Source organism: Marmota marmota, unplaced genomic scaffold (assembly GCF_001458135.2).
Source record: "Marmota marmota marmota unplaced genomic scaffold, marMar, whole genome shotgun sequence".
In the NCBI taxonomy this organism is placed as follows: Eukaryota; Metazoa; Chordata; class Mammalia; order Rodentia; family Sciuridae; genus Marmota; species Marmota marmota.
The window spans coordinates 12,069,987-12,087,009 of record NW_026000174.1 but is presented as its reverse complement, the minus strand read 5'-3'; the positions used below and the strand labels follow the sequence as shown (position 1 = coordinate 12,087,009).

General features: G+C 34.3%; 1 protein-coding gene across 16 annotated transcripts in view; it reads left to right on the top strand.

Annotated features, from left to right (window-relative positions):
* The window catches only part of Emsy (EMSY transcriptional repressor, BRCA2 interacting), an 82,535-nt gene that overhangs the window by 25,307 nt on the left and 40,205 nt on the right, over positions 1 to 17,023 (top strand). For all 16 annotated transcript variants that reach the window (XM_048788035.1, XM_048788029.1, XM_048788034.1 and 13 more), the window contains 2 exons: positions 1,621 to 1,897; positions 8,582 to 8,836. In XM_048788035.1, the coding sequence (XP_048643992.1) occupies positions 1,621 to 1,897; positions 8,582 to 8,836 (532 nt within the window). The remainder of the gene's footprint in view (positions 1 to 1,620; positions 1,898 to 8,581; positions 8,837 to 17,023) is intronic.

Here is a 17,023-nt window from a genome sequence, read left to right as displayed (position 1 = left end):
GCTTTTACTACACTTCCTTTTTTTTTTCTGTTTATAAATACATTGCTAATTCTGACCTTAGGTTTTTTATTCAATACTGTTCTCTTTGTTTGAAATGCATTTTCTCAAAGCAATCTACAATTTTCTAGCCGTATAGGCTGTAAACCTTGATGTCTTTTTCCTGCCTTTCTTTTTTCCTTTTTCCATACCAACCTATGAACAAATTCTGTTGGATTTTCCTTTAAAACATATTCAGAATCTGTTCACTTTTTATGACTTCCACTGCAAACACTTTGGTCACCATCATTTCTGCTTCATTTATTACAAAAGTTCCTAATTTGTCTCTGTTTCTACCTTCATTGCCCTCCTGTACTTTCTACCTATCAGATACAGTGACACTTAAAAAAGAACAACAAAATCTTATTTGTTAGAACAGTTTTAGATTTATAGAAAAGTTAAGAAGATGGAACAGAGAGTTTTCATACACCTTATACTATTTCCCCTATTAATATTTTTCATTATATGAAACATTGTTGTAATGAATAATATTAATGCTTTAGTATTAACTGAAGTCCATAGTTTATTTAGATTTATTTGGTTTTTACTTATTGTCCTTTTCTGTTCCAGGATTCCTTCCAGGATTGCTACTTTGTATTTAATTGTCATGTCTCCTTAAACTCCTTTTGACTGGAGTTTTTCAGACTTTCCTTGTTTTAGATGACTTTAATAATTTTGAAGAGTACCATTTAGATATTTTGTAGGATGCCTCACTATTAAGATTTGTGTGATGTTTTTCTCATTATTAGATTAGGGTTATAGGCTTCGGGGAGAAAAACCACAGAAAGAAAGTATCACTTTCATCTCATCCTGTTAAAGGTATAAAGAGTCATCATGGTCTTACATGACCTAATCTATCATTACCTCTTTGTAGTTGTCTCCTACTGCTCTCTGCCGTATAAATTTCAATCATATTCTTTAGGTTGTACCAAGCTCATTTCTGCCCTAAGGACTTTGTGTTTGCTACTCCCTGTACCATCAGACACTCCTCTAGACAGAAATACGGTTCATACACCTACCTCCTGGTTTCTGCTCAAATGTCATCTTAAAGAGAGGTTTTCATTGAATACTTTGTAAAATACCATACAGTACTCCTCCTATCATGCTTTATTTCTTTACCTCGCTTTATTGTCCCTTCAGTTATATCTTCATGACATTATTTATTTTATATTTTCTCTCGCCATACTAGAATGTAAATTCCATGAAAGTGTGAACTTTGTTTTGTTCTTTTTCTATCCCCTGCATCTAGAACCATGCCTGGCACATAGTAGATGCTCAATATATATTTATAAATGAATGTCCAAATTACTTTTTAGAAAGATTGTGCCAATTTATACTCCCTAAGTAGTAGGTTGAAATGTTCACTCCATCTTACTGAATATTACCTTTAAAATATTTAGCAAAAATTGTTACTTTTAAATAATTTTGATGATTGCTAGTAGAGTTGTCATATATTTTTAGTTGTATATTCCTCTCTGTTGAATTTTTTTGTAGTTTATAATCTATTTCTAAGTGGTATATGAGTCTAAATGCATTAATAGTATAGTAGATATATGTGGAAATAACACATTTTTCCTTCTTTAGGTAATTATAGTGACCACATCACCAAGTTCAACCTTCGTGCCCAACATTCTCTCCAAATCCCATAATTACGCAGCAGTCACTAAGCTTGTACCAACATCAGTCATTGCTTCCACAACTCAGAAGCCACCGGTTGTTATAACTGCTTCACAGTCCTCTCTGGTCAGTAGTAGCAGCAGTGGCAGCAGCAGTTCTACGCCATCACCTATTCCTAATACAGTTGCAGTAACAGCTGTGGTATCCTCCACACCGTCTGTAGTCATGTCAACAGTAGCACAAGGTGAGTGATTTACCATTTAATTCTGTCTCTGTTGGTGTATGGAAATTTGAAGAAAACTGGGTATGTGTGAAGATCTGTACTCTTAACTAAGTGATTACTTACTCTTCCACTTACCTCAGTTTGAGAATGTCAAATTGGTAGGTTACTCAGTTGTCTTGTATCTGACTCCTACATTCTGTCTTGTCCTTTTTTTTTTGGTTAATCTTTTTTTTTTTTTCTTTTAATTGGTTTTTTATTTATCGCTCCATTTTTGAACAAAGAAGTAAACATGTATATATTGTATTTTGCCATTTTCTTTTTTCTTTTTATACTGGGGATTGAACCACGGAGCCTTTACCACTAAGCTACATTCCCAGTCCTTTGTTAATTTTTTATTTAGAGACAGGGTCTTGCTGAGTTGCTTAGGGGTTTAACTGCCCAGCAGGTTTGGAATTTTTTTGGTAGAGTTTGCTGTGTGTCATATTTTATCTGACTACACCGTGTTATCTTGGAATATTTCTCTAGGATTTGGCCAATATTAATTCCTTATTCTTTTTAATTTACAAAAAAAGCAAAACAAAACTAAAAAAAAAAATGGTAGAGGGAAAATGCCTAGGATGAAAATGATTGATACTGTTTAACCAGCATATTGTTTAATATTCTTTAACATCCTAAAATACAAAACATAGGTTATATTCTTACATTTATATATCATCTTTTCATTTACGTGGCTTTACTTTTTAATGTTTGTTTAGGGGGGGCTACATTTTTTTCTCTGGGGCTCATGTTACAACTCAAATATTTCATATTCCTTTTTATTTTTCCAATGAACTATCTGAAAGTGTATAACTTTATAAACAAAAGAGGTTTATTTGGCTTATGGTTTTGAAGATCTAAGGTCAAGGACCCTCATCTGGTGATGGCCTTCTTTCTGGCAGAGTTCCAGGATAGTGTAGTGCATTACATGGCAAGAGACAGGGAGCCCAAATGTGTCTCTCTTCAGGTCTTTTTTCATGTTTTTTTTCTAATTTTTTTTAATTTTTTTGGTCCTAGGGATTGATCCCAGGGTGCTTTACCACATCCCAGCCCTTTTTATTTTTTATTTTGAGAGAGGGTCTCTAAATTGCTTAAAGATTTGTTGCTAAGTCACTGAAGCTGGTCTCAAACTTGAGATCTTTGTGCCTCAGCCTCCTGAATTGTTGGGATTGCAGGTTTATACCACTTGCCTAGCTTCTTTCCCTCCTTTTCAGAGCCACCTCCTAAATGTTCTGCCTCTAAATACCATAGTTGGATTATTTCTCCCTTTTAATATATTATTTTTTGTATTAAATTTCAGAATGTGAGCCCTGTGGGGAGACACTCAAACCATATCTAAACTATAGCACATATTTTTTCTGAATTACCAAAATGTAGCCTGAACTATAGTTCTTCCAAACATGGACTAATATGTTTATTTTAGTGGTGTTCACTGATATTCTTTTGGACATTCAAATGTTTAATAAATTGATAGTTACAGAGCTCCTGGATTGCTAATACCCAATTTTACTTGCCAAGTAAGTGTTTGCAGTGGTTACAGTGATAAGTGATTGAATACATGACTTCACATAAATCTGTATTGGTTGAATGACTGATTTTTAACAAAAAGAAAAATTATTATTTCACAAATCCAGAAGTCCAGAGGAGGAAGGCTTCACTTAAGTTAGGCAGTAGCATATTGACCATCAAGGACTTTTTGCTTTTCGGCTTTTCTTGGTTTATCAGCTTTTTTTCCAGGTAATGCCATCATGACCAGGATGAGTACATTCCAAGTATTACATTCAGGTTTGAAAACATCCCCAAAGACTGAAGATACAATTTCCTTATTTAGATATATCTTGGGAAAGAGAAAACCTTTCCCAAAAGTCTCTGAGGACAAGATTCCCTTCATGTTATGTTGGCAAAAATAATTGAGCTACCATGACTAGCTTAAATCAGTTAGGAATTGCCCTCTAGGGCTGGCCTTAGGGCCATTCTCCCCAAAAGTACATGCCAATATCCAGGAATATAGATCCTTACAAGAAGAAAAAAGGGTTCTGTTTAAAAGGAGGGAGGGCAAAGGAGAAAAGAAACCAGATTGACAACCAAGAGTGTGTGCTGCATTAGATTATTTAATAGATGGTCTTAGAACAGTTGATTTTTCATTTGAATCTGTACATGTCTGAGATTGATAAATCTAAATATAAAACTGATTGATATGGGCTGGGAATGTGGTTCAAGCGGTAGTGCGCTCACCTGGCATGTGTGGGGCACTGGGTTCGATCCTCAGCACCACATAAAAATAAAAAAAAATAAAGATGTTGTGTCCACCGAAAACTAAAAAATAAATATTAAAAAATTCTCTCTCTCTCTCTCTCTCTAAAAAAAAAAAAAAAAAAACAAAAACTGATTGATAAAACTGATAAACCTAAAAGTGATTGATAAAAATTATGTAAATCCTACTTGTTTTTTTTGTTTGTTTGTTTGGTTTTTTGGGGTACTGGAGTTGAACTCCTGGGTGCCATTGAGTCATCCCCAGCTCTTTTTTATATTTTATTTAAAGACAGGTCTCCCTAAGTTGCTTAGGGTTGTGCTAAGTTGCTGAGGCTTTTGAACAAGATCCTCCTGCCTCAGCCTCTTGAGCTGCTGGGAGTGAACCAGCATGCCCGGCTAAATCCTGCTTGTATTGACTTTTCTTTTTTTTTGGGGGGGGGGTCTACTTGTGTCAGTTACTGAGAGAGGAATATAAGAATTTCTAGCTATATTTATAGCTTTGTACATTTCTCCCTTTTATTTTGTCGGGTTTTGTTTCATGTATTTTGAACTCTCTTATTAGGTATACAAATTTAGGATTGTTGTATCTTGATGAATTGACCCTTTCGGTCACTTCATGAATCATAAAGATGAAATGCCCATCTTTAACTCTGGTAACTCTTGATGTTAATTAACATTAGTGTTTCAATATACACCTTTTCTGACATTAATATAGCTACTCCAACTTTGTTATTATGATTGTCCTTTTCATTTTAACTCGTGTCTTTGTTTAAAAATATATTTCCTATGAACATTGTATAATTAGGTCTTGCTTTTCTATCCAGTCTTACCATTTCTAACTTTTAATTGGAATGTTTTTATCCATTTAACATTTAATTTAAATATCAATATGATTTAGCTTAAGTTCATCATCTTGACAGTTGTTTTTATCTTATCTGTTGTTTGTTCCCTTTCCAGTCCTTTTTAGAGTTTATTGTGTTTTCTTTTTTTGAAAAAAGGATTTCAATTTTATTTCCTCCATTGGCTTAATAGTTACACTTAAAAAAAATAGGTATCCTAAAGTAAGGTATTCCAGCATATGTTCTCAGTATTATTATACTCCATATTATTGACATTTTGGTCCAGATAATTCTTTGTTGTGGGGACTGACTTTTTCATTGTAGGATGTTTAGCATTATCCTTGGCCTTAACTATTAGATGCTGGTAGTGTACCCACAACAGTAAAAAGTGTCTGCAGTGATTGCCAAATATCTTAATTGCCCTCAATTGAGAACCCAGCTTTAGAGCTTACAATATGCATTTTAAATTTATGACAATCTACCTTCAAACAATAAGACACTTTGGGTTTTATGTTAGAATGTATTTCCTCTGTCCCATCTTTGTGTTATGGTTGTTGTATATGTACAAACCTCTATTATATGAACTTTGCCTTGTTAATAGGCTTAAACAGGCACTTGTTTGTTTTTTAAAGGAATTATAAAAGAGGGTGAAAAAAAATCTGGGGGTAATTATCAAGCTCATCCTGTACTTTTGCTAATCCAGCCTTGGGATCAGCTATTTCTCCAAGGAGCCATAGTTTGTTTAGTGGAAAGTGATAAGTAGAAGCTAAGATATGAGTGCTAAATATGTTTACTGATGGAGAATATGTGCATATAAAAACTTGTGCGCGTGTGTCTACATGCACATGTTCTTAAGTCACATTAATACACACACATATTTATGTTTACGTGTATTTCCCATATGTTGAAAACTGTTCATGCTGATACATCCAGTTTCAATCAAACACTGCATGTTAAATTCTACTTTTCTCTTTCCCTACTTTAATACTGGAAAACCTAGCCTCCACCATCATATATTAGCTTGTTTTATCAGTCCTCTAATATGTAACCTATTTCTCATCCTTCAGGCTATGGCCCCCTTCCCTATCTTCCCTCCATTAGATCTGATAACCTACATACTTCTGCCTCACATTAGTTGAGTTCTAACGCCATTCCCCAGCCACCCCTTTGCTTGGGAACCTAAGGGCAAAGGAAGAGGACCTTTTACTTGTTAAAGCACACATAACCCCTTTCTTTGAAAGGATAGATTTGTGTGATCACATATGATTATTTTCTCCTGTATGCTTTGTTTTTGCAGTGCTAGGACTTAAACCCGGCTCCTCATTTATGCTAGGCTTCTCTAAACTTGAACCCTCCCCAAGGTAGGGACTATTTGCAAAATAGTTTCCCCAAGATGTAGCATATAGTTTGTGTTCAGTGAGTTATTACTGAATGAATAAATACTCAGAGTCTAAGTACATCATTCAGGTAACAGGCTGTTATGTGTTTATGTGTTGAAGGCATGATTTAAATAGAATTCTTTGATTCTTAAGTCACCCTGAATGCTTTTACATCTGATACTTTTCCTATACAAAAGTGTATGGAGGGCTGGGGTTGTAGCTCAGTGGTAGAACGCTTGCCTAGCCGTGTGAGACACTGGATTTGATCCTTAGCACCATACATGTATAAAATATATACCACTACAACTAAAAAAAAAAGCATATGGAGTGAAAATCTTTTTACCTCACAGAGGTTTACTCGTTATATTGTTTGACAATACTGAAGAACTCTAAAGCTTTCAGGTAAGTTATATTCATTTTTCTTATTATAAAGGAAATTGTCCCATTTTTTTAAAAAAAAGTATGTGGATATAATACAATAATATTATAATATAGAGGTAATATAGAAGTTAAATAGTTTAAAAATAATCTTTCACTTGTATAACACTTTATACTCATTGGATAATAAACTCATAAAATGTTGGCACCAAAAGGGGCTCCAGAGATAGTCTAATTCAACATGATTAAGCAATATAGAATACATATGTCACAAAAATGACTCCTAACATAATGAGCACTGCCCCTAATAGACCATAATGAAGAATGTGAACCTGGTACTGTAATGAGGGACAATTCCCAATGTCCTCTCTTTGAGTTAAATAAGAACCTGCCTCTAGAATCTGCTACTTGCATTCCTTTTCTGCTCCAACAAGCTGATTTCAAGAAATGGGTGGGAGTGAAGGAGATGGGGAAATGTCTAAGTAATGAAAAGTGTTCCTCGTCTTTGGTTTTACATAATCCGCACAGTAACTCTTGCAGAATTGTAAGGAAAGGAAAATTACAACACATGAGGACATTGAGCCTATACAGACTGACTTCTTAAGGTTTATCCATCTCCATCTTTGCTATTCTTGAGAGACATTTACGTAAGAATGTGGTATTAGGACTGGGGATGTAGTTCAGGGGTAGGGTACTTGCCTTGCTGGATGCTCTGGATTCAATCCCTCCACCCAAAAGATTGCCCACCTATCCTCTGCATTAAAAGAGAATGTGTTGTTGTTGTTATTTTGTAATGCATGTATTTGCCATGGTAGAAATGTGGTAGAGGAAGGTGTTAAATAACATCCCTAGTACTTGAGTATTAGGCTGTTTATACTTAGGTTTTTTTTTTTTAATTTTTAATTTTTTTTTTCAGTTGTAGATGGACACAATACCTTCATTTCATTTTATTTATTTATTTTTATGTGGTGCTGAGTACCAAACCCAGTGCCTCACACATGCACTCCACCACTGAGCTGCAACCCCAGCCTTATACTTAGTTTCTTTTTATCTTTTCAGCAAAACTTAAAAAATTAATATGGTGAGTTATATTCTAGTTGTTCCTGCTAGGAATATTAACTCATTGACAATGTCCAGTTGAAGAGTTAATAAATTACAATAATATTACAGCTGAAAATTCTGAGAGGGAAGAACTTTTCAAACTCATATATATTTAGTGGAAGTTACTAGTACTCTTTATCTGAGTGTGCTTGCTAATACCAATATACTACTGAAAAGAACCACCAGAATTTTAACTGTGGATATATTGCATATGCACACTTATAACTTTTCACAAGATTATTTAATGATGACCAAGAGTTCTTAAGAAATGAATTTATAGATGATTAGCGATGAGATATAGAAAAGCTACTCTGCCATGCTAAATAATTGAGAAGACAAATGGTTAAGTGTGAGTTATTTTATCTGATGCTATGTTTAAATTGGGTGATGACAACTTGAAAAGTAATATTATAAATATGTATTGCATATAGGATTAAATAATTAGTTCACTTCCTATAGAGAGATCTTTCTGCAAATTTTCTGTCTGCTACTCTTTCTACCCTTCACCAAGGGAAAATCAGTTGTTTTCATCTGAGAGCAGTACTACCTTGCAGTTTGAGGACAAGGCATCAAATATATAAAGCCCCATACATTATATCTTACAAGGTGCTCAGAAAACCATAGTTTTTGTTAAATTTCTTGGACTTTATTGTCTACTGTAGTAATCTAAAGTAATTTTAATTATGCTTTCCTGTCAAATTCTCTTTACCTCTCTATAGGTGTATCTACATCAGCAATCAAAATGGCATCAACAAGACTTCCTTCCCCCAAAAGCCTAGTGAGTGCTCCAACCCAGATTCTCGCACAGTTTCCTAAACAGCATCAACAGTCTCCTAAGCAGCAGTTACATCAAGTGCAACAACAGACACAGCAACAAGTGGCCCAGCCTTCTCCAGTATCTCATCAGCAACAGCCTCAGCAGTCCCCTTTGCCACCTGGTATCAAACCTACCATCCAAATCAAACAGGAGTCAGGTAATTGGAAAATGTTTACAAGATATGCTACCTCTTTCCTAATCACCCGTTCTCTGAGTCCTCCAGTCCGTAACATGGTGTGTCTATGTATTTAGGTTGTCTTTGACAATTGCTGTACATGTTTTGTTAGATTTATACCCAGGTATTTAATTTTCTTGGAATTATTATAAATGGCATTGTGATTTTTAGTATCAGTTTTTGAGGTTTTCATTGGTGTATAAAAATGGTATTAAATGTATGTCCTTAAACCTTGCTGAACTCACTTATTATATCTAGGAATATTTATGTAAATTCCTTGAGATTTTTCTACATACATAGAATAATTTACCTTTACATTTTTTCTTTTTTGTTACTGGGAATGGATCCCAGAAGTGCTTTATCACTCAGCTACATACCCAGCCCTTTTTTTATTTTTTATTATGACACAGGGTCTCACTAAGTTGCTGAGGTTGGGCTTGAACTTATGATCCTCCTGCCTCAGCCTCCTAAATTGCTGAGATTATAGGCATGTGTGCCCAGCCTAGAATAATTTTTTAATTATGTCATCTATAAATAGAGAAAACTTTTTCCCTGTCTGCCTGCCTTCCTTCATTCCTTCCATTCTTTCCCCTCTTCCTTTTCCTTTCTTTCCTTCCTTTCTTTTTCTTTTTCCTTCCCTGCCTCCTTGCTCTCCTGCCTTCTTCCCGCCTTCTCCCACTGGCTAGAATTCCCAGTACTATGTTGTTGAATGATTGATGAGAGAGCATTCGCTTTCATCGTTAAGTATGATGCCAGCTGTAGGTTTTTTGAACATGCTTTTTATCAAGTCGAGGAAGTACCCCTCCTATTTTTCTGGGACTTTGTTATGAATAGATGCTGGATTTTGTTAAATACCTTTTCTCTGTTCAATGGATATGATTTTTTTTAGTCTGTTAGTATGCTGGATTACATTGATTGATTTTTCTGTTGAATCAGCCTTGCATATCTGAAATAAACCCTACTTGGTTTTGATGTATAATTCTGTTTTACACATTGCTGGCTTGAATTTTTGTTTCTGTTCATCAGAAATATTGACCGGTTGTTTTCTTATTTTGTACTGTCTTCAGTTTGCTTGACCTCATAAAATGAGTTTGGAAGTGTTTCTTCCTTCTCTATTTTCTGAAAGAGATTGTATAACATTAGCATTAATTCTTTACATGAAACCATCAGGGCCTGGAGATTTCTGTTTTGGGAGCTTTTAAATTATGATTCAGTTTCTTTCAATAGAGGACTATTCTGATTATCTGTTTCATCTTGGTTGAATTTTGATGATTTATGATTTTTAGTCCATTTCTTCTAAGTTATCAAAATTTATGAGTGTATATATATTTGTATATATGTATATTTGTTAGTATTAGTTCCTTATTATCCTTTTCATGGCAACAGGATCTATATTAATGTTCCTTGTTTCATTTTATATTAGTGGTTTTATGTCTTTTTCTTTGTCAGACTTGTAAAAGGTTTATTTATTTTATTGAAGATTTTGTGTGTGTGTGTGGTAATGGGGATTGAACCCATTTTATCACTGAACCGTATTCCCAGCCTGAAGTTTTTTGTTTTTTTAATGTATTTTTTTTTTTTTTGGTTGTAGATGGACACAATACCCTTATTTTCATTTTTATGTGGTGCTGAGGATTGAATCTAGTGCCTTCCACATGTGAGATGAGCACTCTACCACTGAGCTACAACCCCAGCCCAAGTATTTTTGTTTTTTAAGAAATAGATTTTTGATTGTTCCTTCCCATCATTTTTCTGTTTTCAAATTCAGAATTATATCCTTACTTTTATTTTGGGTGGATTTATATGCTCTTCTACTTTCTTGAGATTGGAACTTACATTATTAAGACTTTTTCTAAGCATTTAACATTTATGTCTACATCTGTATAAATATGTTTGTGATAAATTTCCCTCAGGCATGTTTTAGTAGTATCTTGTATGTTTTGATATGTTGTGTTTTCATTTTCATCCAATTTTGTGTGTTTTTAAAATTTCCTTTGAGACCTCCTATTTGATCCCTGGATTATTTATAAGTGTTTTATTTCTAAACCGGTTGGAGATTTTTCTATGGTCTTTTCAATATTGATTTTTTAGTTTGATTTCACTGTGGTCTGAGAACATACTATCATTTTAGTTATTTTAAATTTGTTGAGGCTTGTTTTTGGCTCAAGATATGTTCTACTGTGGTAAATGTTCCGGGTGCTTAAAGAAATATACTAATATTGGGTGCATATGTATAATGTGTAAGTCAGATCTTGTTCTTTGTGTTATTAATTTATCCTGGTTTTTGTCTTTGTTTTTTGGTACCTGGGGTTGAAACCAGGGGCTCTTTACCACTGAGCCACCTCCCCAGCCCTTTTTATCTTTTATTTAGAGACAGGGTCTTGCTGAGTTACTTAGAGCCTCACTAAGTTGCTGAGGCTGGCTTAGAACTTGCAATCCTCCTGCCTCAGTCTCCTAAACTGCTGGGATTAGAGGCATGCGCCACCAAGCCTGGCAGTTATCCTGTAGTCTTGTTAGATTTCCTATATGGTTAAATTTCTCATATGGTTATCTATCACTGGTCAGAATGAAATGTTAAAGTTTGCAACTATATTTGTAGGACTTCACCCCAGAATTATTTATGTGGTTTTGCTTCATGTATTTTATTTTATTTATTTATTTTTAAAATTTTTTTAGTTATAGGTGGATACAGTGTCTTTATTTTACTTTATGTGGTGCTGAGGATTGAACCAAATGCCTCACGCAAGCGCTCTACCTCTGAGCCACAACCCCGCCCTCCTTCATGTATTTTAATGCATCTGTTGTTTCATACATATATATTTAGAAACATCATATATCTTGGTAGATTGGTTCTTTTTCATTATTTAGTATCCCTTTTTTTTTTTTTCCCTCAGTAATTTTCTTTGCTCTGAAGTCTACTTTTCTTAGGGGGAAAAAAAAGATGATGTTTTATTTTTATTTCCACTCTTGAAGTTTTATTCCAATTTCAATTTGGAAAGCTTGACACATAATCTACGAAATGATGATATCAAACCCACATTAGTATATTTAGTCCATGTAGTAGAAAACCACAGTGATTTTGGATTTGCCAGGTATTATGTTGATTGGACACAGTGAATTGTATTGCCTTTTAAAGTCTACTTTATCTATAATTAAGATAGCCACTCCTGTTTTCTTTGGATTCATTATCTCAACAATATATAATTTCCCATCATCTTATTTTCAACCTATGTGTGTTGTGTTTGAAATGATTTTCTTGTAGACAGAACATAGTGTGGTTGGGTTTTTTAAAATTCACTCTGCCAGTCTTTGTCTTATAAATTATGTCTTTGGACCACTTACATTTAAGGTAATTGTTGATATGGTAGAGCTTAAGTGCTATTTTATTATTTGTTTTCTGTTTGTTTCTTCTGTTTCTTGTTTTTCTGTTTGTATTTTCTTGCCTTCCTCTAGCTTGTTTGAAAATATTTTAGGATTCAATTTTGATTTATTTATAATGTATATATATATCATTTTGTTCTACTTCCTTAGTGTTTGTTTAGTGTAATGTGGTATTATAATATACTGAAAAAAATTATCACAGTTGATTTTTTCCCCTGCATATTACTCTGTATTTGAAATAGTTTTATCTTTCTAGTAAAAAGGGGATTTTATTATATGTATATACACTGTTTCCTAGTTTTGCAAGGTTCTAGTTTCTGAGGTGTTTTGGTTACATTTTTATTTGTGATCCAGTTATTTATTTATTTATTTATTTATTTTGACATTCATCTGTAGTCTTTGTGTGGGTGTGTGTGTACAGTTCATGTCAGGTGGTTTTTTTTGTTTTTTTTTTTTTTTGGTACCAGGGATTGAACTCAGGGGCACTTGACCACAAGCCACATCCTCAGCCCTATTTGTATTTTATTTAGAAATAGGGTCTCACTAAGTTGCTTAGCGTCTCGATTTTGCCGAGGCTGGCTTTGAACTTGCGACCCTTCTGCCTCAACCTCCCCAGCCATTGGGATTACAGGTGTGCACCACCACTCATGGCTTCGTCAGGTTTTTGTTTCCATGTTATGTGTGCTTCCTAGCAAGAATTTTAAAAATTTCCCTTTTTTGTGTGAATTAAAAATAAAATCAAGTTTTCTAGAGATTATTTCACAAAGCATTTGCTTAACTCATTAAATGTGTTCAATTCAATGGTATTTTTAAAAAATATTTAATTTTTAGGTGTAGTTGGACACAATGCCTTTATTTTATTTACTTATTTTTATGTGGTGCTAGGGATGGAACCCAGGGCCTCACACGTGCTAGGTGAGCACTCTACCACTGAGCTACAACTACAACCTCAGCCCATCAGTGGTATTTAATATGTTCACAGATCATCTATTATGATTTTAAAACATTTCTATCACCTCAAAAAGAAACCCTATAACCTTTAGCTATTACCTCCTACTCCCTGTACCCATCCATAAGCATCCCCTGTTATGTTTTTCTTTTCTTTTTCTTTCTTTTATTTTTAGTACCAGGGATTGAACCCAGGGATGCTTAAACATTGAGTCACATCCCCAACCCTTTTTATTTTTTATTTTTTGAGACAGAGTATCACTGAGTTGCTTAGGGCCTTGCTAATTTGCTGAGGCTGGTTTTGAACTTGCTATCCTCCTGCCTCAGCCTCCCTAGGTGCTGGGATTATTTAGGCACGAGCTACCATGCCTGGCTCCCTATTATTTTTGATTTCTAGATTTTCATATCCTGTACTTTGATATGAAAGAAATTATATAATATGTGATCTTTTGTGTCTGGTTTTGTTCACTTAACATGTTTTTAAGGTTTATGTATGTTGTTGCATATATTAGTATTTGATTCTTTTTTTCTGTATTTTTTATTAGTGTGTTATCATGGGATTTGTTGTTATATATTTGTACATGCACATAATATGATTTGGCCAGTATCATTCCCCAGTATTTCCCCTTCCCTCCCCTTCTTCCTCCCCCTGGTTCCTTTACTCTACTGATCTCCCTTAGATTTTTCATGAGATCCCTCCTCCACCTTTCTTTTCCTTTTTTCTGTCTAGCTTCCACATATGAGAAAACATTCAACCCATGATCTTTGGCTTATTTTGCTTGGCATAATGTTCTTATATTCCATCTACTTTCCTGCAAATGACAATTTCATTTTTCTTTATGATTGAATCCATTGTGAACAAATACCACATTTTCTTTGCCCATTCATCTGTTAATGAACACCATGGCTGGATCCGTACTATGGCTGTTGTGGATTGTGCTACTAAAAACATGGGTATGCATGTGTTTGTTTATTTGGATGGACATTGATATATATTTGGATGGTTTTTACCTGCTGGCAATTATGAAAATGCTGCTAAAAACATTTGTGTATGAATTTTTGAATATTCAGTTTTCGTTGGTGTGTGTGTGTTGTGTGTGTATTAGAATTGCTGGGTTATATGATAACTCTATATTTAATTCTTTGAAGAACTGCCAGACTATTTTCTAAAGAACTACATTGTTTTACATTCCCACCAGCAATGAATGCATGAGAATTCCAAATACCCTACATTCTTGACAATACTTGTTGTTCTCCTACTTTTTGATTCTAGCCATCCTAGTTTCTAACAAGTGGTATTTCATTATGGTCTGAATTTGCATTTCTCTGATGACAAGGATGTTAAGCATCTTTTTATGTACCTGTTGGACCTTTCACATATCTTCCTTGAAGAAATACCTACTCAGATTCTTTGCTCATTTTTAAATTGGGTTGTTTGTCTTTTTGCCATTGAATTGTATGAATTTATATGCTCATATTAAACTCTTATCACATGCAATATGCATATATTCCTCCCATTCTCTTTAGTTGTTTCTTCAGTTTCTTGTTGATATCCTTTAAAGTACAAAAAAATTTGAATTTTTGATGATGTCTAGTTCATATCATTTTCTTTTGTTGCATGTGTTTTTTTAAAAATATTTTTTAGTTGTTGATGTACCTTTATTTTTTATTTATTTATATGTGGTGCTGAGGATAGAACCCAGTGCCTCACACATGCTCTGCCACTGAGCTACAACCCCAGCCCCATTTTTGCATGTGTTTTTAGTGTTATATTTAATGATTCTTTGCCAAGACCCAAGATCATAAAGTTTTTTTCCTATCTTCTAACACTTTGTTTTACCTCTTTGGTATCTTTGATCATTTTTGACTTAATTTTGTATATTGTGTGAGGTAAAGGTATGCTGTTTGGATATGGTTAGAGTGTGTTCTATAAGGGTTTATGTGTGAGAAGTTTGGTCCACGGAGTGATAATGTGAGAGGTGGTGTGGACCTTTAAGAGATGGGGTCTAATGGCAGATCCTTAGGTCATTGAGCAGCTATCCTCAGAAACTCTTGTGGTACCCCTGAGTTATTGTGAGAGTCTGTTGTTACAAGACAGCCTAGGGTTGGGGATGTAGTGTAGTGTTAAAGCACTAGCATGTGCAAGGCCCTTAGTTTGATCCCTAGCACACACATAGACACACACACACAATTGAGTTCTACCCATGAATTATTCTTTGGTGATGTTTTATTCTTGCTTACACTTCTACCACAGTGCTCTCACCAGAGGCTAAATCAGTCGGGCCAATGATCTTGAACTTTCATACTCCAAAACTGTGAGCTAGATAAGCCTCTTTACTTTATAAAACTAGCCTGTCCCAAGGATTTTGGTGTAGTAATAAAAAAACAGACAAATACAAGGTCCTATTTCATTATTCTGTATATGCTATCTAATTATCCCAGCATAACTTGTTGAAAAAATATTTCTTTTCCCCATCGAATTGTCCTGGTAACTCTGTAAAAAAATTAGTTGACCATAGGTGTATTGGTTTATTTCTGGACTCAGTTCTGTTCCATTGGTCTGTGTCTGTGTGTTATGCCAGTAATGTACTGGTTTGATTTCCATTGGTTTGTATGAAGTTTTGAAATCTTAAAGTGGGATTTTTCTGTTTTGGATTTGTGTATAGAACAATTTGTGTCCCAGGCCTTGTTCAAAACAACAGAGAAATTATTCAGCAGTTGTAATATGAAATTTGTAATTCACCTATCAATTTCTACAAAAGTCATCAGAATAGGAATTGGATTTACTCTGTAGATTAATTTGATGAATATTATCATCTTAATGTTAAATCATTTGATTTGTGGACATGATATATTTTCCCATAATTTAGATTTTCCTAGCCTGGCACATTGGTGTGTCCCTATAGTCTGAGTTACTTGGTGGGGGGTTAGGTGACTGAGGCAGGTTCAGGTTGGTTGCTTGAGGTCAGGATTTCAGGGCCAGCCTGTGCAACATAGTGGACCCCATGTCTTAAAATAAAAAAAAAAAAAAGGAAAGAAAACGAATTTTTTTTTTTTTTAGTGGATTCCTTAAGTTTTTCTAAATAAAAGATCAGGTCATCGGCAATAGAGACAGTTTCTGCTATTCCAATCCGAATATTTTAATTTCTTTTTTCTTGCCTAATTTCCCTGACTTGAACCTCTAGTACAGTATTGAACAGAAGTGGGAAAAACAGACATTATTCTCTTATTCCTTATTCCTTCTAGTCATAGAACTACCGTTAGTGTCCCTTGTGAGGCAGATGTACTGGTAACACATTTTTTCAGTTTTTACTTCTATGATAAAGACTTTGTTTCACCTTCATTGTTAAGATAGCTTTGCTGAATTATAGGATTTTCCAGTGAGTTTTTTCTTTGAGCTCTATTTTATCCTGCACCCTGCTAACTTCTGTTGTTTTTACTGAGAAGTAAACTGTTAACCTCATGTCAGTTCTTTATAAGTGATGAATTGTTTTTCTTTTACAAGATTTTTCTCCTTAACATTGAATTTTAGCATTTTTACTATGGATCTTTTTATGTTTATTTTACTTGAAGTTTTTTAAGCTATCTGGATGTGTAGGTTATTGCATTTTGGTAAATTTGGAAAGTTTTCAGCCATTATTTCTTCCTGTTTCTTTGTATGTCCCCTAATGTTTTTATTGGAAATTGGACATTTAGGTAATATAATGTAGCCAAGTACTGGTCTCCTCCCTCCAAGAATTTGTTATTGTTATTTGCTTGGTTATTTAGATAGTTATTTTAGAAGTCTATTTCCTTCTCCCTCCTGCACCCCCTCCTCTATAGTGTTTTTATTTATTTTTT